The 23,728-nt window shown below is 35.7% G+C and overlaps 1 protein-coding gene across 1 annotated transcript in view; it reads right to left on the reverse strand.

Moving 5' to 3' along the window:
• LOC121740579 (suppressor of lurcher protein 1-like) overlaps positions 1-23,728 on the reverse strand; it is an 87,399-nt gene that overhangs the window by 21,246 nt on the left and 42,425 nt on the right. The window contains exons 5-6 of the mRNA XM_042133315.1: positions 6,452-6,681; positions 1,619-1,772 (exon numbers count right to left, since the gene is read on the reverse strand). Of these exons, the coding sequence (XP_041989249.1) occupies positions 1,619-1,772; positions 6,452-6,681 (384 nt within the window). The remainder of the gene's footprint in view (positions 1-1,618; positions 1,773-6,451; positions 6,682-23,728) is intronic.

Genomic DNA, 23,728 nt, shown 5'->3' on the forward strand with positions numbered 1-23,728 from the left:
GACGTTTTGTTTACATATTTTCATAATTTTTTGCATATTTTTAACGTTGTCTTTTTGCATAATATCTCTAATGGTCAGCTTCTTGTTGTAATTTAGTTTAAATGAACATAATTTAGTTTAAATAAGAATAAAAATTATACATTTTAAAGTATTACAGCGACGAAATTATATTAAGATGCACCGGGAGCATTCGCTTGTAATGTAACGTTACAAAGTCAAGCATTACATCAGTGAGGGAGGAGAACCAAGTATTACAATGCGCATCTTGTAATTATCCAACTTGTAACATCAATGGTACAATCAAGTGAAGTCAACTTGCTATGTAATGCTCAAAGTCGAATCTATAATATTACATTACACGCGAATGCTCCCAGAGAGGGAGCACCTTTAGGTATATTATAAAATTATTGTACCATGGTGTTGCTGTTAAAGTCCTTCAAAGCTGCTGGACCTATTTTAATGAAATTATGTGTGCTTATCTGGTAGGTCTGAGAAACTACATAATATTATATACCCAAAATAACGTAATTTATACAGGTCTATGTTTGTCATTATGGATATTTCACAATTCTCAAAATTCAAACCTGAATACCTGATTATTATTTAAGTAAATACACCCATAATTTTTTAGTGTCCATTTGCATATATTTGATGTTATCTGTACCGTACGAATAACTAAAACAACATACAGAGAATCTAATTTCCTCTGGGAATGAGTTTTGAGGATAAGAAGCCTATACCGTTAGATAATAATATAGGTACCGTACTGTATTCAATATTCATGCGTTTTTATTAGCCTTCACAACATTACCTAGAGAGAAGTCTGGAAGAATACGCGAGTAATACTCGGATTGAAATTATTATAAAACGAAAATTTATCCGCTAATATTATTTACTTTCTATTTATTTTAAGTCCTAGGAAAGGACATAATATAATAGTTCTTATTTATTCATAACTAGATGAGGCCCGCAACTCCGTTGCGCCTAAATTCGTTTATCGCGGGGAACCGTACATTTTTTCGGGAAAAAACTATCCTATGTCCTTTCACGGGACTTAAAGTGTCTCCATTCCAATTTTCAGCAAAATCGGTTCAGCGGTTTGAGCGTAAAGAGGTAACAGACAGACAGACACACTTTGGCATTTATACTATTAGTATGGATTTCGCATTTATACTATTAGTATGGATACAGCTTTATCAAAAAGCTTTTTGTTGCCCTCAACTTTGTTTGAATTCGTAAAAAAATAGCACCGATTGTCCCCAATGACTCATCCCTTGAAAATAAAATTCTCTTTGGAAATATTTTCTACTAGATGACGCCCGCAACTCCGTTGCGCCATAACTCGTTTATCGCGCGGGAACCGTACATTTTTCCGGGACAAAAAGTATCCTATGTCCTTTCCCGAGACTCAAAGTATCTCCATACCAAATTTCAGCAAAATTGGTTCAGCAGTTTGGGCGTGAAGAGGTAACAGAGAGACAGACAGACAGACAGACAGACAGACAGACAGACAGACAGACAGACAGACAGACAGACCAACAGACAGACAGACAGACGGACAGACAGACAGACACACTTTCGCATTTATAATATTGGTATGGATGGTAGTAAGCCTCACCTGGCATTGAAGTGGTAGTTGCACCGCACATTGCTGGGGTAACTGGAAGGGTACCCTGGGCTGTAGAGTCGTCCATGAGCTGGTCTGTTGTGGGAACTGAACGTGTAGTCACAGCGAGTGTCCGCTATCCTTACACCGTCAGTTTCGAAATTACCTGTAAGAAATATTGATGGGATGAGTGCTGACGTTGTTTAAACGTGGACGGTGTAAAAGTGGTCCTGATAAAATACTAAGAGCTCTAAGCTGAACAGAGTGTTGTGTGAGTGGCCAGAGTAAAAGTTAAATGTAAAAAATGAATCATTTATTACAAGAAAACCGCCTGGAAATCCAACCGGGATCACAAGAATTGCCATGTTTTTTCCAGGATATAGACAACGTCCAGATCACCAGTGCACTACGTCTATTTTATTTTTGCTAAGGCAGAAGCATAAAAGTGGTTCTAGGAACGATCAGACCACAAGTTTAAAGTTTGAAGGCTCGCCAAGCTTTTAAAAATACTTCTTTGAGTCTAGGCTATGCGGTGTGAAATGACCCAACACGTAGGTTACCTCCAGTTTGGGAGTTGCTAAAAGTAAGTTAAGAACTTTGAACAGTTTCAAAGAAACGCGTGGGTTCAGTTTTTCGAGTTCCGAGTTTATTTTTAGTTTTCAACGAGGGGATTAAACGGGATGAGCAAACACAAACGAAACTTATTTTTTTGAAAAGGTTCATCTTTCAGTTTTTTTTTTTGACAGATGTAAATATATTTTAATGACAGGTATAACGAAACTAGTATCAGCCACTGCAGTTTGCTTGGACCTAGTATGAACCGGTATGAAACCGCTTAGAACTAGTTTTCACCGACAAAAATCCGGCTAAAACTAGACATAACTGCACTTTTGGTCGTAGCCGTAACATGTCTGTCAAAGTTAAAGAAAATCTCCCTAAACTTAGCATAAATAAAAAAAAACTATGTATCACCCGAGTGACGGCCAATAACACAGTATTACAATACTTACAACTATGAGACTGATCAACAAATTTATCCTATACACGACATCCAAACAATTTGTTTGGATGTCGTGTATAATAATATTATGTACCTAATAATAAATAATATAATATTGTTATGTGCCCTGGTAGCGGCTAAACTATTGATACGATTTTTACAAATGAGGTGTCAATAGATAAGATGATGCTGCAAGTGATATAGGCTTTTTTTTTTTAGTAATACTTGTTTAACGTAACATTTTAAAATCGTGTAAAGATTTTGTCAACCCTAATCAGAAACTAGTAGGGTAAGTGGCGTCTGTAATTTTACGTGTACTAGCTGTTAAATTAGCCGCTATTAGATTCCCTGAACTCTATAGTGCACTTATGTGCCTGAACAATTTCACGGGGAAAATGGAGTTCGACTTAAAATTACAAGGCTTAATATAGCCAAATTATTTCAATCAATGTACATACTCGTGGTAACTAGTACCCACCTAGTGTATACATACTAATATTATAAATGTGAAAGTGAGTCTGTATGTCTGTGTGTTACCTCTTCACGCACAAACCGCTGAACTTTTTCTATGGGTATGGAGATACTTTATGGCAGAGGTTCCCAAATTTTTTTTTGTCTACCGCCCACTTTAAGAACAAATTATATTTTAGCGCCCCCATTGTTTCAATTTAAAATGCATCCTGATGAAATAAACACCTGCCAAGCCTCTACACAGCGCCCCCATTTTTTTCTGGCTCCCACACTGCCCCCCTTCAGACCTTCAGCGCCCACAAGGGGGCGTTATCGCCCACTTTGGGAAAGGCTGCTTTATGGGAAAGGACATAGGGTACTTTTTATCCCTGAAAAAATATTTACGGTTCCTCAGCTATAACCGAATTTTTACGCAACGGAGTTGAGCACGTCATCTAGTATTAAAAAATAAATCCGAATTTATTTTTAATACTAGTTGACGAAAAAGATTTTTTTATTAAAATTGAAATTGGTGGAAAAAATAGAGTGTTTCCAGAAAAACTTGTGTTCATGGTAGTTCCATATTAATTTTTATGTTAACAGTTACCACTTTACCAAGAAATTTAAAAACAACCCTGAAAATATTTTATACTAGAAACGCCCGCGACTCCGTTGCGCCAAAATTAGTTTATCGCGTGGAAACCGTACATTTTTCCGTGACTCAAAGTATCTCTACTTCAAATTTTAGCAAAATTGGTTCAGCGGTTTGGGCGTGAAGAGCTAATAGACAGACAGACAGACACTTTCGCATTTATAATATGATAGTATATAGTCCTACTTTCTACTAATCCTACTAATATTGTAAAGGCGAAAGTTTGTTTGGATGTTTGGATGTGTGGATGTATGGATGTTTGTTATTCTTTCACGCAAAAACTACTGAACGGATTTTAATGAAACTTTACAATAATATAGCTTATACATCAGAATAACACATAGGCTACAATTTTAACAGACTTTCAAAATGGGGGAGGGGTTATGTTCGTTTTCTTATATTCAACGATTACTCCGCCGTTTGTTAACCGATTTTCAAAAATTTTCTTTTGGTATATAGGGTATCATCCCAATTTGGTATTATATTCACAAAAGTGGTGATCTGATGAAGGATCCATAAGTAATTGAGGGAACTCCTCAAAACTTATAGGGAAACATGTGGTGACTTCGGTTTCGTGAGAAGTATTCTAAGCATATGCTACCAACAAGTAAGATTTTGCACCCAGATATACCTGGTATACCGTGGTTTGGAAGGTGCTGAGAGAACTCCTGATTCTTTATAGATACAAGTTTGGGAGTTTCGGCGTTGTTTTAAGAACAGAAAGCATATGCTACTATGCAAATTACATTCATCATCATCATCATCACTACCATATTATACCATTTCATAGTCTTTTAGATCGAGACTCGAGTTTGTTAAGCGATAATTTAAAAAATCTATACCTTCCTAATATTATAAACCTGAAGAGTATATTTGCTTGAACGCGTCAATCTCAGGAACTACAGGTCCGATTTAAAAACTTATCTCAGTGTTAGATAGATCATTTATCGAGTAAGTATAGTATAGGCTATATTACAGTATCACGCTAAGACTAATACGACCGAAGAAACTCAGGAAAATGTGGGAAAAACGGGGGAAATATTTTTTATTGAAAAATGTACGGTTTCTATAAAATTCCTAATTTACGCGGGCGAAGCTGCGCGGGACATCTAGTATATATATAATTTATTATGTAGTATGGATGCAACACCGAAAATATTTTATTTAGTAGTCATACTATTTTAAAGCTATTAATCTGTACCATAAACAAACCGTGGTAGCTTAACGTGGTAGAGCCATGCTTAGGCACGAATGGGCCGGCGCGACCGGAGAAATACCACGGGCTCACAGAAAACCGGCGTGAAACAGCGCTTGCGCTGGGTTTCGCCGAGTGAGTGAGTTTACCGGAGGCCCAATTCCCTACCCTTCCCTTCTCTATTCCCTTCCTTACCTCCCCTACCCTGTAATCCTATTCCCTCTTAAAAGGCCAGCAACGCACCTGCAGCTCTTCTGATGTTGCGTGTGTCCATAGACGACGGAAGTTGCTCGTTTGCTCCCTTATTTCATAAAAAAACCCCTGTTCAGTTTATTTCGAAATACAAAAAAATCTTCGCTCAAATCCGCTCGGTTGGCCTTATGAATGTTCCCTGAGAAAAATGTAACTTTAGTTTGACGAATCGTCTTTTTAATGAGATTCTAATAAAATCGTGACAAAGTTTTTCGGGGACAATTTTATCACAAAATGTTATTTATTAATTCCTAGTGAATTCGCAGCGCCTAACTTTTGAAATCCAATTTTCCAGTTTAATAAAAAATTAGATATTTTTTCCTAATCCTTTCACTTCTAGTAAAATTGAAATATTTAATAAGAGTATATTGTGTTCAAAATATAATCATCGACGTGTTCTTGTCAAAAACCTTTGCGTGGACTACACTTTCTAATTTTGTCTTCTATTATAATATCTTCTTAAATATAAAATTCTCGTGTCACGATGTTAGTTACCGTACTCCTCCGAAACGGCTTTACTAATTTTTACCAAATTTTATATTATGCATATTCAGTAGGTCTGAGAATCGGCTACTGGGTACTTTTTATATTTATTGTTTATGTTGAGTGCATTTGTTGAATAAATAATAGTAAATTATTACAACTCGAGACTGACGGCGACCATTGTTTGTGCCACGGGACAGCGATGGAGGTTGCCATGGTGCCATACTTATTTAGTCACTTCAATAAAATAATATAGGCGAAATACTATATATGGCAAAGCAACGTTTGTATAGCTGACCCGGAAAATGTTGTTTAGCAATATACCTATAGTAAAGCGGACTTAAATATGTTAAAAACCATTCAAAACTGACCTTTATTGACTTCTGATTCTGAAGAAGTCGTTACACATAGAATTGACAGACTTGCCGCCTGCGGTATTGGGCTACCTAAATAGAGTTCCAGTTTTGAATGGCTCATTTATAAAGGCACATCATTCCCTCGTGACGTTATAATGTGAATTGAATCTGTGGCGATACAACTAGCACCACAATCCTACATCGCGCTATCAAAGTATTATCAGTGTATCATTCCACAAAAAGATACGTGCTGAGTTATGAATCATGTTCCTTAGATCATGCTAAATCAGCTAAAGAAATTTTGTGGGTTAATACACAAATGCCTAAGAATGACCAGATATGAGTTGAAATCTAGTGGGTTTCGGCCTGACCGGACGCACCACCTCGGACTGACCGAGCGGCTCGGAAGATCTTCCATTGCGGCTACCATGCATATTTTCACAAACATTACACTTACGTCTATCTATAAATTTATAGGTCCCAATGAAGCCGGACGCGTTGCTCGCTTTATCCCCGCTATGCAGTTCCAGCACTAGCAGGGGTCCATGGGAGTACAGCGCGGGGGGAGCATCCAGGCGGTTGCCGCAGACCACCCTCGACCAGGAGGAATACTCGTTGATGCCGGGAGGACCAGGCCCGTGAGTGCCGTCTTCCGAGTACACCTTGAGGTAGTCGCCGCGCGTGCATCTGAAAAGACGACGTTAATAAGGCAACGCCTTGATAATTTGGCGATATCGATTTTTCTCAGCAATAACTAAAGCTAAGAAATTAAAGATCATTGTCAGTATTTATCATATTGTATTTGTCTTTGAATTACCCATAGCATAACACGATTGGTCAACTTTCATAACACAGATTCAATCAAAAAGACCTCTGTAAAAAAGGGATTCCTATTTTGCCAACAGAGGAGAGTGATTTAAGCTTCCAAAATTTGTCCATAGATTGGTTCAAGCATACAATTTAATTTGTCCATAGCTTATATGAAATATATTTATGGTTTTAAAATTACGCGACAAAAACCATTTTGTCGCTTACGCCCTTTCCATTTTTTGCTGTTCCATTGCGCCCAGCCTCTCATAGAAAACAAGCGATCTAAAACGTATCCAACATGGTTTCTTACTTTTACGCGGCGTCACATTAAGAGGTGTAGAGTGTTGGGGGTACATCATCCTATTGACTGTGCTCTACAACAGAGCAGAATCAGGCTGAGGCACTATACTCCAAGAAGTTTGTACTTTGTACCACCAATCCCAATCACATTCATTAGCAGCATAGCCACGAAGCTTTGAATGAATCTGCTGAATCGATTTAAATCATTTTTTCCAGTGGCTATATATTATATTATACCCGTGCGACACCGAGGCGGGTCGCTAGTATCTTACTGAAGTACAGCATCAGGTAACGAGAGCACACATAATGTATGAACTCGCAGACTAATTTAGGTATTTTTATTTTATTATGTCGGGTAACCCCATGTGGAACATTTGGGGTCCTTTATTATATTCCGTCGCTCCGGACGAACAACTATTTTACATAAATTTCAACATTAATCTTTTCGTGCGTAAATATGAAGCTGTAGGTTAAAATATTCAGCGTGCAATTATAAAACAAACACGGTCTAGCTCAAAGATGTATCCTAGGTTTTCTAGGTCACTTTAAATAATAAAACCAACATTGACTTTAGAAAATTGTTTAAAGTATTTTAAAAGGTGTGTTACTGAACATTTCAAGAACATTGGTCACAAATTATGCAAACAATAATAATTATGGACTTCGTTTTTAGGGTTCCGTACACAAAGGGTAAGAACGGAACCCTAGTATTACTGAGAATTCGATGCTGTCCGTCTGTCCGTCTGTACGTGTATCCGTCTGTCCGTCTGTCTCCAGGCTGTAACTCATAAACGGTAATAGCTAGAGCGTTGAAATTTTTACAGATTATGTATTTCTGTTGCCGCTATAAAAATCACGGATTTTTGTATGGGAGCTCCATACAAGAAACGTGATTTTTTTGCTCGGTATCAATGATGACAACAGGTAGGCGCTTGAAATGTACACGCTTGTAAAATACTCAGCTATAACTAAGTATACCTTAATAATTAATTATAAAATTTAAATAAAATAAATAATTAAGGGGGGCTCCCATACAAAAAGCACATATTTTTACTATATTTGCTCTGTAATGGTACGGAACCCTTAGTGTACAAGTCCAACTCACACTTTGTCGATTTTTAGGTATTTTATAATAATCTTGGAGAACAGAATACATGTATGTTATTTTTAGTTGAAATGCTCTTTACATATTAACCATGCCACCATGATTGATCATCTAGTCTACATATCTGCGCCAGATTTCATCAAAATAGGTATAGTCACTCGTAGGTGATGCCATGAATCCATGACCAAGAGAATTAATATAGATTTATTTTTGTTTATTACATTTATAGTAGGTATTCAAATAAATTAAAGTTTGCACGAGTCTTCATTATTTTTATAATAATTATTTATAATAATTCAATGACTTTCGAACAAAGAATGGGTTCCATTCTTTTTCACCGCTAATTAACAACGAACAAAAAACCTCATTACAACGCTCATCGGAGTGTTAGCTGAATCAGATAGACCAATTATTTAATGGTATTTGTTTTATTTAATTAACAGAGGCTTATTATGATTTTACTAATTACTTATTTGTGGGAGTAAATATGAGATTAATTATTTATTATAATACTACCAGATGAGGTCCACAACTACGTTACGCCAAAATTCGTTTACTGGGAACTGTACATTTTTTTCCGAGATGAAAACTATCCTACAATACTCCCCGGAACGCAAAGTATCTCAATACTAAATTTCAGGAAAATCGGTTCAACGGTTTGGGCGTGAAGAGGTGACAGACGGACACACTTTCGCATTTATAATTTTTGGTATGTATATTTCCACACTAGTTTTGGTGACGGTTTTCATGGAAGGCCAGCTGGAGAAATTTCATAGTGCCTGAGTGTGCACCACTACATAAAAAGACATTCTCCCCCTCTCTTGCTTTTCCCTCCTAGCCCTATTGGGTTACGGTAGTAAGGGACGGATTTTTTTACAAGCCCATCCGACGCATACATCATCTTTCTTGTGAGACATTCAGTTGATTGGCCTGCATTGTCTATAGTCTATACTCTATACTCTAACTTGGTTCTTAACCTTTTAGTCATGGGGGACCATTATACCAAATGTTTGTCTTGCCGGGGACCACCCAGTGGGTTTACCTAAATTAAGGATTAAGGGATGTTTGATAAAGAAAACAACCACAAATTTATAATTAGTAGTCATTTTTTCATTTGCCAAAAATCTAAAAGTTACAGATTTTAATTTAATGTGGTTTTTGTGACTGCATACTCTTTACGAGCTTTTTTTTAACGGGCTTTGGCCCACCACACATTCCCACCACTGTATCTCCTGTGTCGCCAGGATCAACAGCGGTATCCAACCACGAAAACCCTTTGATATGATCTCAGGGAGCCCGAGGGACAGTCAGTCAGACAGTCTTTACGAGCTTCTGAATTCTCACATACTCGTATTATTCGGATGGCTTCGCGGACCACTTGGAATGCTTTCAGGGACCACCAGTGGTCCGCGGACCACCGGCTAAGAACCACTGCTCTATACCAATCTTAGAAACAACATTTTATATTTTTGCTGTCTCAACGCCGGAATCAAACCTAGAACTGAGTGGAGAGCTGAGCTAAGCTAGTAAACCACTAGACTCTAGAGCATAATTATGGAGATTGGAGGTGTTTAATTATGTTAGCCTATCAATTATTGATTAATATTCTATTATCAAATAATTTAGCTGTCCAAAACTTGTGTGCAGCTGCGTTCACCTTTAATCCCATAGTAATAAAGGTCGAAATATGGTAATGGATTTGTCAGCGACTGTACATTTTAAAGTATTTTTGCATAATCCTTGGTTTTTACCAAGGATTATGCAAAAATACTTTTACTACAATGATTTAAATTATAATCTGCGCTTTCAGTTTGATAAAATATTTATCAACTATTTTGCTTTATTTGATTTCAAACAATAATTAGCATAAAATGTTACAAATTTTGCCTAGCTTAGTACCTGGTACCAAAGTAATTATCTTTAGAATTCTTCAGACATTAACTGTGAAAGAAAAATTTTATTAGAAATATCCTAACAATAAATAGTAAACATTCCTAGAAACATTTCCCAAACTTATAATAATATTATGTAGAGCCTGTGTCTTCAATGTGGTCAAACTATGCCTTGCACAGTGTACATACGTCAATGCCTTGCACAGTGTAACGCACACATACGTAGCAAAACTACACCTTCGTTCATAAAGTGAATTATGACGAGGCTGATGGCGGACGGGCACGGACTTATATCATTTAGTCGCGTTATGTCAAATCCAGCCGACAGAACACAATTACCTAACATTGAATTGGCATAATCCGACCAAATGGCGTGGGTCTGTCAACTGCCTATGAATAAATTTCTTTGATGGTACATACATCAAAGCTAAAATCCAGTCAAATTTTTGAATCTTTACCGCATTTTATTTAATCTGAGATTTAATAATGCCTTCAATAAAGTCCAAACTACCGGAAAATATTCCCAACGTTGCATAATGTGGCTTAGCGTGACTTTACCAAATCCCTGGGAATGGTGGAAAGTGGGGAAAGAAGGAAGGGGAGGTAAGTGGGAAGTGGAAGAGTGACGGGTCAGACGTGAGTACTGACTTACGGCCCCGCGAGAGATGTTTAAAACATGGTTTATCTTGGGAATAAGGTACATGGAAGAGCTCTTCAAACACTGTCCGAGGTAAACCGAGTTATTTAAAATATGAGGACAATGTTATTTTTATATACTAGAATATGGTGGCCGTAACTTCGTTTGAACATAATATTTATCACACGGTAACCGTACACTTTTACGTAGTATAAACTGACCAGCGAGGCTAAAATGGTCGCTTTGAAGAATCATATTATGAATCATGTTATGATTCATTCTTTTAAAATCGCAAAATGCAAGTCTGAATGCAATTCATATTTAGTAATTCGTAATTATTTGACATTTGTCAGTTTGACAGTTTTGACAATTCATTTGCTGAATTGAATGAGAGGAATTGGTAAATGTGACCATTTTAGCCCCGCTGTCTCATCTTGTATCCTTTTCCGACATTCAAAGTATTGAATGAGTTACTTTTAATACATGTAACTAACCAATAAATAATAATAATACATGTAAATAACCACGATCTTGTGAGACCTCTAAGGCACATAGTAAAAATCAAAACAAATCCGTATTCCACCCTTGAACATAAAATCCTTTTAGTTCTAACATATTTTGTTACAGTGTTGACAAAAACATGACTTCATTATATTTTTTAATAAAATATCTAAAGGTTATATCACAGTCCAATACGGAAGTTTAATTAGGAGCCAGCTTGATAAAATTGTGAAATTTTTAATATCTGTAACATAAAGACAATATGACACTGCAGCGGCGCTACGGGATTGTGCTATAACTTTGTTCGCACTAAACTGATTATAAGCTATGTCCATTGTCCACACTGTGCACTTTCATCTTCAATTTTCGTCATCAACTTTCATATTGGTGCATTCAATTATTGAATGCGTCAAGGAACGCAACGCCAATATTGTCATTTTTGAAATTTTGGATACGGTCAGAGCGCATGTGCGCTGTTGACTGCACTATAACGCATGCCCTTGATGATAAAAAAAGGCACAGTGTGGACGTAGTTATAGGGAAAAATCCTTTCATACATGTATATATCTGTTTGTCTGTCTGTCACCTCTTTACGCTCTACCCGCTAAACTGTAAACTCAACTCTATACACATAGGCTACATTTTACTGGGGTTTGCAGTAAAATGTGGCCTATGCGTTAGTCCAGGATGTCAGCTAACTCCAAATCTATAAATTGCTCCAGCAGTTTAGATGTGAAGAAGTAACAAACGTACGCACTCACAAACTTTGGCCTACGTAATATTAGGACGATTAGTTTAGGCTCAGGAAAGACTCCCAAAAAGAATTCGAGGTATCTTATTGATTGTAGCCAGAACAGCAAAGTAATTCAGAAAACTTTTCCTCAGTTACGCCTTGTATGAGTATTGAGCATGTTTACTTGTTTATAGTCGTGGATACTATTAAGATTGTATGGGAGAAAAATTAGTGTCCTTTATCACAGTATGACAATGTTGGTAGATTTATTAAAAGATAAGATTGTTTTCGGATTCGTGTTCGGAACTCGAGCCAACTGGAATATGAATTTTATCCGTGTATTTACATACGTCCCGAAATTATCTTAGGGATAATTTTCCCTCGATTGCTATTATTATTACTAAGCTTTGTGCACACAAAAAATAAACACTTATTTTAACATGACTTCTATAATATTTAGTTTAAGATATAAATCATTAAAAAACATTTCATTGCTGGCATTTCCACATAGCGTTCCAGAGCCGACAGAAATGAAATAGTAGAAGCAGACATATGCCCTTTATTTCTTCTTAGGCCAAATATATAGTTGAAATAAGAAAGAAAGAAGGGAGGAACGTAACTTTCCCTACACCGCACCGTGCAGGCGGTATAATCTTTTTCAGCTTTACGAATTTTTATATTTTAGTTACTAAGACTTCATTGTCTGTCCGTCTGTCTATCTGTCTGTCTCCAGGCTGTATCTCAAGAACCGCTATAGCTAGACTTCTGCACAGATTGCGTATATCTGTTGCCGCTATTACAACAAATACTGAAAACAAAATAAAAAAATATGTGGGCTCCCAGAGAACAAACGTGATTTTTTTCGGCCTTTTTCGCTCTATATCAATAATGGCAAGAGGTAGGTACTTGAAATTTTCAAACATTCTTTTGTTATAATATGTGTTTAATATTTAATAATAATATTAAAATAAAATAAATATTTACAGAAAACAGAAATTTTAGCCTATTTTGCTCTGTATCAGTACGGTACACTTCGTGCGCGAGTCCAACTCGCACTTGACCGATGTTTTAGTTAGTTTATAATTATTAGTTTTATGTTTGAACAGCCAACTATAAAGATCAATACCCTTTTTAGTTATAAAATTAGTCACTTAAAAGTTAAATTTACTCGTTGCTAACTTGGCTAAAGTTGTCAGAATCAGAACTCTATTTAATTGAAATAAATCTTCAATGAACTTAAGAGAATTTCTAATTTTGGAACAACTTTTGTGTCTCCCGTTTCAACGAAAAAGATTGAATTTCGTCTCTTTAATGTATTATTTGCCTACGGGATGCTATTATTTTCAATAGTTTTTTTTTTTTGCTTAGTGTCTATTATATCTTGTGTATATGTCGGAGTCATCTGGTTCAATCTGCGATTCGATTGAATGACTAGCGTATTCATTGAATGACACCATTCAATTGAATGACTCGGTCGAATGTCGATTGAACGATCGTCACTCAACGTCCAACTAGTTAGCGATTTGTAAAATAGCTCTTTGAAGATAGCGGACATGAAATGAGTCAGGTAATTGAACGTTTTTAATTTTTTTCCACTGCGGCGCTAGTAGTCACTAAAACAAATATGGCGTCAAACAGCTCGCACAGCTGATAGCACTGTGTTGATATTTTGTCCATTCAATTTACAGTACTTTAAAGTGCTATAAATTAGTTAAAAACTAAGTAACTGACAGCGTGGATTTACCTATTACTACCGGCTACTTAACGGCTACTTAAAATAATATATTTAACGACTTCACTATATTATGACTTTTAGTCAAGACGTTAAACGTCATGACGAGTTGTCTTTTATAGTCATTCAATTGAATGGTGTCATTCAATGAATGCGCTAGTCATTCAATAGAATCGCAGATTAAACCAGATGACTGCGACATATTTATGTATTCGCCCGGGAAATTTAGTAATAATTAGTATATAATTAGTAATATAGTAGTAATTTTTTTTCTGGATAAAAAGTATCCTATGTCCTTTCCCAAGACTCAAAGTATCCCTATATTAAATTTCAGCGTAATCGGTTCGGTTAGGTAACATGCAGACAGACTCTTTCACATTTATAATAATAGTATGAAAGTATATTGAATTTTCACATCAGAAATAAGACGTTATTCAGAAAAATCTACAGGGTAAGTCGCGAAGCTACATAATACACTTATGGCCAACCTGACTTTTGTGTTGTTTTTCCCGTGGTAAAACCATTTGTAGGAAGGTAAGCGATGCCCATTTGTTACTCCGTATTAACTTACCAAGTTACCAGGCATTCCCTTATCAATCAATAAAGTTCTGGGTCAATCCGAACACAGTTTTTGCATTAAGCACCCTCTTAATTTCGTTCTTTTCATAATCGAATCTAAAGAAATTTTTATTCACTTCTCAAGTCATCTTAATCTGATAAATCTTAAATTGTTTAGATAAAATCTTTTTTTTTTTTGTACGAAAATATCAATTCAAACTTTAAACGCAAAAGTATGTATGTGTGTCTAAGCCGCTGAAACGATTTGCATGAAATTTGATATGGAGGTATACTTTATGTCCCGGGAAAGGACATAGGGTACTTTTAATCCCAGTAAAATGTACGGTTCCCACGCGATAAATGAATTTTGGCACAACGGAGTTGCGGGCGTCATTTAGTATTACGATTTGTTTGTTTCCACTAGTCTCCTTTGGCACGTTGTGATTATTTTAGATTTCCAAATAATAAAATCTTAGTAATACCACATGTAACCGGGAGGAGGAGGGGGGGGGGGGGGGGGGGGGGGGGGGGGGTGAGTCAAGTACTTTCTTTATCGCTTCTTTACAGAATCGCTAATCAAAATGCATGGAGTTGACATAAGACGAGTCGAACGTCAACGTCATATTAACGAACGCTTATGTCAATTCCATACATTTTTATCGGCGATTCTATAACGAAGTGATAATAAAAAAGTGTTGGCTACAAAATTTTACCTAAAACCAATGCCATTGATGGTCTCAAATTTTCATACACGTTTTGGTATTTAATATAGACATTGTGACTCGTTCTGTGGATTCATTAACCGTACTAAATTAGAATAATGAAAGCAATCCATACTTCCATACTAATATTATAAATGCGAAAGTGTGTCTGTCTGTCTGTCTGTTACCTCTTCACGCCCAAACCGCTGAACCGATTTTGCTGAAATTTGGCATGGAGATACTTTGAGTTCCGGAAAAGGACATAGGATACTTTTTATCCCGAGAAAATATACGGTTCCCGCGATGATTCATTCATCATCTAGTTGATAATATTTTTCTCTTTCACTAGATTATAACGGGGAATAAGAGATACGCAGAGGGCAGATTATTATCATGCTTTAATAGAGACGTTTGAAGATGGATGGATTTTAAATTTTAATATATCAACTATACTCATAATTTAATATTATGTTTAGTCATGATTAAATCTTTAACTGCCACATTCAGAGACGAATATTATTTACTGTTAAATTATGATTTTAAATAAAATTATAATATCTGACTAACTCGTCATTGAAGTTTAATCATCAGTTATTTGCTTGCAGCAATTATAGTCTACTCCAAAAACGCGGAGTTAGAATTGACACACGTCCAGATAGACTAATAATCCTATAGTTTTAAAAATTTGGGTTATCTTCAGCAAATGCTACGGACTTTTAGACGGTAAGAAATAAAATTTCCAAGAAAATTCCAGTAATATCTCGGCTGTAATTTTCAGACACATGTATTTCATACGTGAAAGATTTAGCAGATGCGTGTTTTTTACGTTTAAATGTTAAAACACTCTTTGATGATTATAAAATATGATTAATGATTATTGAATACCTGGCGAGAAGCCAGGTATTCAATAATCATTAATCATATTTTTATAGCACTAAGAGTAATAGGAGATACTACGCAAAGGTGGGATCAGAAGACGTTACTAGCACATACAGTAAATAATCCGACCAAAATCCAACATATTGCCCAAGTCATGTCAGAATATTAACAAAACGTGTCAGAAAATTGTTATATGGTCCGGGAGCTGTCAATCTCAAAAGTGCCCTCATAGCGTGCATGGAGTTGTATTCTGATGATGATTGATTTTGATGATCATGGATTTTGATGAAAATAGATAGTTTAGACTTTAGAACTAAATAGATAGTTTAGACTATAGGAACTCGAAACCCTCGGTTTGCGTGGATTTGCAAAGTCGGTACGTGAAAAAATTAAGAAAAAAAAGTGAATAAATATTTGGCCCTCACCATGTGCACTGGTTTGCCTTAGGTGAGGGAGATGAATACACCTCCCTCATCACACACTTAAAAAGGCTTGCCTACTCTCTTCCGCCAAAAAAGCTTAGAACGTTTGTATATTGCCAGTTTTCTGTGACACCACGGTACCGACTACCGAGATCATTCCATCCATAATTTTCTGACAAACTGTTTATAATATTAAAGCTAAGCAATTAGTGAATGTGTCTGAGTAAAGTCAATAGCTTTGCACCGTGCACGTATTGGAAAATATATTACTAGAGATCGTCCAATGGTCGAAATTCGACCTTAGTCTCAACGACATTAGGACTACTACCTATATTTTGAAAAAAAAATATATATTGACTTTATCAAATTTTTAACTCTTATCTCTGGGACTCAGCTGATCTCAGACTGGCCGTGAGAGCATTGTCTAATAGTATCTAAGATTCAATAAAAAAAAAAACTATAATCCATTTTCAATTTGTCACCTTGTTGTCAACAGACTTCAACCATAAATAAAAGAGTATATTTCGTATGTATAGGCTTTTCACTCAAAAATCTGTCATTTTTCCTAGTGTATGTGTTGTAGTGTGTGTAATGTTTTATATTTTGTTAAAAAAAATGTATGATAAAAGCATAATTTCAAAATAATATTAGCTCGATGCACTCCTTCAGCATATTAACTATAACTTTGCAAAATTTCATTCACCTACGTTTCTCCATTTTTCGTCAAAAGGGATACAAAGTTTTTGGCTCACGTATTAATATATAGATAGATAGATATACATATAAATCGATTTGCACGAAGTTACAGGCAATATGTATACAGTTCGAACCGATGTAATCTCAGTATAACATTCGAATGTAATCCTGTTATAATATTCATGAGAAAGTTGGTAATCCCAGGAGCTGGCATATTGAATAAGGTTTACTTAGGATATGTCAAATATATTATACAATGTTACCTACTCCACGCTAATTTACCTTAACACAAGTTGATTGAATTATTTACTGTTAAGTATACATAATATCCTTACTTAAAGTGAACTATTATCTACGACTATTATCTATGCTTTCCTACTTGTTCTTAATATTATAGTTAATGTAAAAGTGTTTTGTATCTGTAAGTTTTGGGGATTAAGGATACTTAGGGCCTGTTTCACCACTTTCTGATAAAGTGCCGAATAAGCTATTCACAACTTTTTTGACAGATTCTCCAAAGTTAATGGAATCAGGCGTTACTTTGCGGAAATCCATAGTTTAAATTTAGTTTGTTATTATTTTTAGCAATATTCCGCGAATATTATAATCTACATAAATAAAAAGGAGTTTTGAATTTCGTAAGGGCCGGTTTCACCACTGATAAAGTGCCGGATAGCCTATCCGCAACTTTGTTGACAGATTCTCTATACTTTATCTGTGCAGTTAATTGGTGGATAGCCTATCCGGCACTTATCAGGAACTGGTGAAACATTCCACAAAACTTATTCCACAAAACTTCTTCTGCAAAAATAAAGTTGCGGGCAACATTTTGTTGCAACCTTGGAGATACTTCGAATCCCTGGAAAGTATCCAGGGATTCGAAGTATCTCCATAATATGAAAATTCATCAAAATCGTTTAATGGTACGATTTGTACGGTACGGAAACTTTCTATGGTTACAGCGCTTAAATATTATATCTGCCAGACATACACTCTTTGACATCTATTGGATGTATGTAACCAATATGTAAAGTAACATTACGCTATCTATTCTTATGTATTCGTATCACATTCTTGCTAATGTAAATCTTTCCTGGATTTGCCCGAATATTTCAAGACTAAAATTAGCCAAATCGGTTCAGCTATTCTCAAATTTTAGCGAGACTGAGGGCCTGTTTCACCACTTCCTGATAAGTGCCGGATAGGCTATCCACCACTTAACTTCACAGATAAAGTATAGAGAATCTGTCAACAAAGTTGCGGATAGGCTATCCGGCACTTTATCAGGAAGTGGTGAAACCGGCCCTTACGAAATTCGAAACTCCTTTTTATTTATGTAGATTATAATATTATACCTATAATATCTCTCCTCGATCTTTCAACAATGTTGACATCTCACTCAAGTGGTATGTATTTTGCGATATGAGAGAGTACAAGCTAATGGAAGTGTGATCTCCCAACAATTTATGTGTACAATAGTGCGAAGACAGTGACAAACGATGCACAAAGATGAACTTCCAGTCGCATCTCAGTAAGAGCATGGTGATTTTAAAATATCTTCGACGCCTGATAAATGCTGAGAATATGATTTACAATGTATTCAAGTACAGTACTATCAGTCACTGAAAATACTTCAATAATAATTTTGTTAGATCTAACGGGTGATCTTACAATCTTTGCATTATCTCGAATAAACAAAAATTCAAAGATAAATACTAATTTCATTAGAGCAAAATAATCACTCGGGTAAACTGTATAATATTTTTTTTTATTTCATAAGTTAAGAGCTTAATCAATTTCTGATATTCTTTTATTTTTATTTCTCATTATTCAATCTATCAATTTGCAAGAAAGATACTAAATAAAAAAATCTTATTCGGGTTCCGTAGTCAAATAGCAAAAAAACGGAACCCTTATAGATTCGTCACATCTTTCTGTCTGTTTGCCCAGTCTGTCTGTATGTCACAGCAACTCCTAAACTATCAGACCTATACGGTTGTAACTACAGTAGGTATAAATATATATTCGGTGAACCGTATTAAATATGTGAATATGTCCCCTCACTCCCCATACTTGAAATATAAACTCAATTTTTTTTTTTATCAAATACCATGTGTGTATATTAACACATTTTATTAATAACGGTTTCACAATACTATTGTCGCACTCCAGTCAGTTTACGTTGGTTGGTAACTAGCAGGTTTAAGTGGCTCTGATGCCTTACTTAACTATGACAGCTTTAAGCTTCGCTGTGGCAGCGAGATAGCTTATTATGTAGGCTTGAAGACATATTAGTTATTGCCTAATGTATAATAAATATAAGTATGTAGTTATGACGTGATTATTCTGTATATTACTAACCGATGCCGCCGCGACCAGTGGTTTTTAAAGCTTGGCTCTTAAAATATTTAGTTTGATTTCCGCACTGGAGCACAAAATATATACAGAATGTAACAAAAATAATTGATAATACTTTAGGGTGTGTACGTGTTCCTTGTAGAGAGTTAACTGTGAAAGTAGCAGCTCTGAAAGACGAAAAAAAAATTTCACTTTTGTATGGGCAAGGGCCCGAGCGTCACGAGTTTCCCCATACAAAAGTGAAAAATTTTTTTGGTCTTTCAGCGCTGCTACTTTCACAGTGAACTCTCTACAAGGAACACGTACACATCCTAAAGTATTATCACTTATTTTTGTTACACCCTGTATAAGTAGTACCAACAGAAGTCTCAGTTGCGAAACCCGTTTAAAGAAATAACGACTCATGTTACGATACTATTAAGTTCAAATTCCGACCGCGCAGTGCTAGGTGCCTACAATTATATTTACCTACATGTCCGCTCTCTGTCTATCGCATAACTCGTACCTTTTCTGACGAAATCAAGGTTTTCGCCTTTTAGAAAACAAAATATTCTTTTTTAATTACTATTGGTATGAATAGCAAACCTTTTTATAGTAATATAAAATTTTAGTAACCGAACCTATATTTTATAGTAGTTTTATATATTCGATTATAGTGCAGGAAACTTTTACAATTTAAACATAGTAACTTGTGTTTATTTCCGTGTAGTTTGTGCGTTTCTTTGTATGAAATTGGTTTATTTGCTATGTTTGTATAGTTTTTATCTACTTTTGTATTTAAATACCTTATTTAAATACATATTTCATTGGCCTTTCTTAATTGTTCATTTTTATAAGATTTATAACGATTTTGTCACAGCGGTTAAATCAGTATCATGAATAAAATTCCTCTATGATCAGTAAACAGTAGATACGCGACGAAAAATCTTGCGCGTGCGTCACCGCTCGCTTGTGAGTCCCTAGTCCCTACTGATTGGCCACCCGCGGGTGGTACTTACAGTTCGATACCTATTCTCGCGAGTGGGACAGGCCTGACTGGAGTAACAAAAATGTTGTTTTCCAGTTTGAAAATGTATACTGATTAGGTACCTAATTGTCTGCTAAGAAAGATGATCCAATGTTCTTTTTTTTATGAAATAAGGGGGCAAACGAGCAAACGGGTAACCTGATGGAAAGCAACTTCCGTCGCCCATGGACACTCGCAGCATCAGAAGAGCTGCAGGTACGTTGCCGGCCTTTTAAGAGGGAATAGGGTAATAGGGGAGGGTAGGGATGGGAAGGGAAGGGAATAGGGGAGGGTAGGGAAGGTAATAGGGTAGGGGATTGGGCCTCCGGTAAACTTACTCACTCGGCGAAACACAGCGCAAGCGCTGTTTCACGCCGGTTTTATGTGAGAACGTGGTATTTCTCCGGTCGAGCCGGCCCATTCGTGCCGAAGCATGGCTCTCCCACGTATAAAGTCCATCCACGTTCTTGCCTACGCAGTACGCATGTATAAAGTCCATCATACGCTATATTCAAACAAACGCAAAATTACATATTATTGTGTATTGCATTTTGCGATATGCGCATTTTGCGATAAGCGCATTTTGATTCAAAGCGCTCATTGTATTATTCATGATTCAAAGCACATATATTTTTAATCATGTACATCGTAATAGCATTAGCAACAGTTTATGCTGTCGTATCTTCGCCAAATTGTTTAAAAAAGATCACGCACTTCGGATGTACGATACCGTAAGCCAAGTTTGTTGGGGTGTAAAAACGGGTAAAATATATCCCTACGACGCGACGGAGTTGTTACGTAAATAAAATGTTTTATAGCATTTAAACTTTAATATGTAAGAATTTGGTGTATTTTGCAATGGACTTTTAAAAATGTAAGTTAGCTAATGCTAATGTTAATAGCTTGATTGCTAACTATTCCGAGGCATGTAAGGTAGATACGCAAGCAAAAAAAACTTTACGCTTACTGTTTTCATAAGTAAATTATTAATAGGTATAGATATTTTAAAAATATAAAAAATCACTTTTCAAAACGTCAGTATCTTGTTCTTTTGTTTTTCTTAACGCGCTAATTTCAGGAATAGTACGGGAGCCCTAGAATTTTTTTTTATTACTATCAAGTAAATTTTTTGTGCGTAGCTTCATTTTGATAAGACGAACTACATTTTTATTTGCGAAAAATCTTGAAAGTGGTAGCTAACAGAGATAGAAAGGATTTCATACTTTGAATTGATGGTCCTAAAATATGGATTATTATTATTTATATTATAGTTATATTTTAGGACCATTAATTCAAAGTATGAAATCCTTTCTATCTCTGTTAGCTACCACATTCGAGATTTTTCGCAAATAAAAATGTTGTTTGTATTATCAAAATAAAGCAACTCACAAAAAATTAGCTTGATAGTAATAGAAAAAAATGTTCCAGGGCTCCCTGACTAGGACTACTGTTTCGAATTATTATTCTTTTTTTTTGGATAGTCCATTCATCGAGGAAAACTTAAACTTTATAACATCACGCTGCGACCAATTGACGCACAGAATCAGTGGAAAATAGTAGAAAAAACGCGCAATTTCTTTTTTTGTTATTATGACGCGCATGAAGTCGCGCACAACAGATAGTTATTATCCTGTGAAGGATATTGTCATGTTTTATATCTCAAGGTGCTCCATCACCGCGAGCATTTAATTGTAATGTAACATTAAAGATTCATTTTTTAGCATTACATTACAAAAATACCTCCCTGACCGACGAGCATTTACGTGTAATGTAACATGAAATATTTGACATTAAGCATTATATTACCATTACTACTTCCCTGACTGAAGAGCATTAGCGTGTAATGTAACATTCGACTTTGAGCATTCCATAGCTACTCGTAGTTGATGTTACAAATTGTATCAAGATATTACACTGTATCATTACAAGGTGCGAATTGTAATGCCCTTCCCTCACTGATGTAATGCTCGACTTTGTAACGTTACGTTACAAGCGAATGCTCCCGGTGAGGGAGCAATTTAAAGTTAATTAGACACACACAATTTAAACACATAAATCGATACGTAATAGCCCCCTCGTCGTGCAATTTGTAAGTACAAATAAACACGTATGATTTATTCAGATGGCAATACAATTACCGAATAGAAATGTGGGAAAATCTCATCCGATAACGGCATTCACGTCAGTTCCTAAGCCAATTACGGGGAAATTAATGTTTCCACAATTCTTTTGTGGAAATAGAAACGTAATCAAATTTCGGAATACGAAGAATTAGTTGGAGATTCCTTCGAAAGTTTTGTTAGTTGTGATTTGTTGGTTTGTTACATAGAACGTTTTGTTGTAAGATTGCTTATATTGTAGAGTATCTTACTCGTATATATTATAAAATTCTCGTGTCACAATGTTAGGCCGCGTACTCCTCCGAAACGGCTTTACTGATTTTAACCAAATTTTATTGCATATTTTTAATGCATATTCAGTGGGTCTGAGAATCGGCTACTGGGTACTTATTATATTTATAAGTGCATTTGTTTAATAAATAATAGTAAATTATTACAACTCGAGACTGACGACGACTATTGTTTGTGCGACGGGATAGCGATGGACGTTGCCATGGTGACACACTTATTTATTCATTTATTTATTTAAACACTTCATGTAAATATTTACATAGGCGGGCTTAATGCCTAGTGGCAATCTCTACCAGCCAACCTTAGGGTGATGATGAGATTGTTGAATAGGCTTATTTAGTCACTTCAATAAAATAATACGGGTGAAATACTTTATATACCAAAGAAACGTTTGCCGGGACAGCTAGTTTATTTAAAAGTTCTAAGCTTATTTATTTTTTAGAAATAATCTATTTAAATGAAAATCAATTTTATAGTAAATAAGTAGTTTAATAACAGCCGGAAAGTGATACGAAGTTCACCAGTAGCTCTAGCACGGTAACCAGTGGAAATGCGAAAGTATAGACAAACTGTGGAGATGTGGTGGAGATAAACTTAAGGTGTCGTTCCAAACTTTTTTCGTTACGAAAAATTCAATTAAAATGCCACTTTATGACAGACTATAGTCACATACTATAGAGATAAACTTAAGGTGCCATTCCGATCTTTTTTTGTTCCGAAAAATTCAATTCAAATGCCACTTTATGACAGAATCTAGTCCTAAAAATTCAAATAACATCTTACTTTATGACATATACTATAGTCTGTCATAAAGTGGCATTTTAATTGAATTTTTGTCGGTCGCGATTAGCCGCGGTAAAGATCGGAACGGCACCTTAAGTTTATGTCCACAGTTTGTCTATACTTTCGCATTTCTACTTTTCGCCGTGCTAGCACTACTGGTCATCTAGTAATAAATAAATAAAAATAAATGTTTAAGAACTTATAAAATTG

The sequence above is a fragment of the Aricia agestis genome, chromosome 3 (assembly GCF_905147365.1).
Source record: "Aricia agestis chromosome 3, ilAriAges1.1, whole genome shotgun sequence".
Classification (NCBI taxonomy): domain Eukaryota; kingdom Metazoa; phylum Arthropoda; class Insecta; order Lepidoptera; family Lycaenidae; genus Aricia; species Aricia agestis.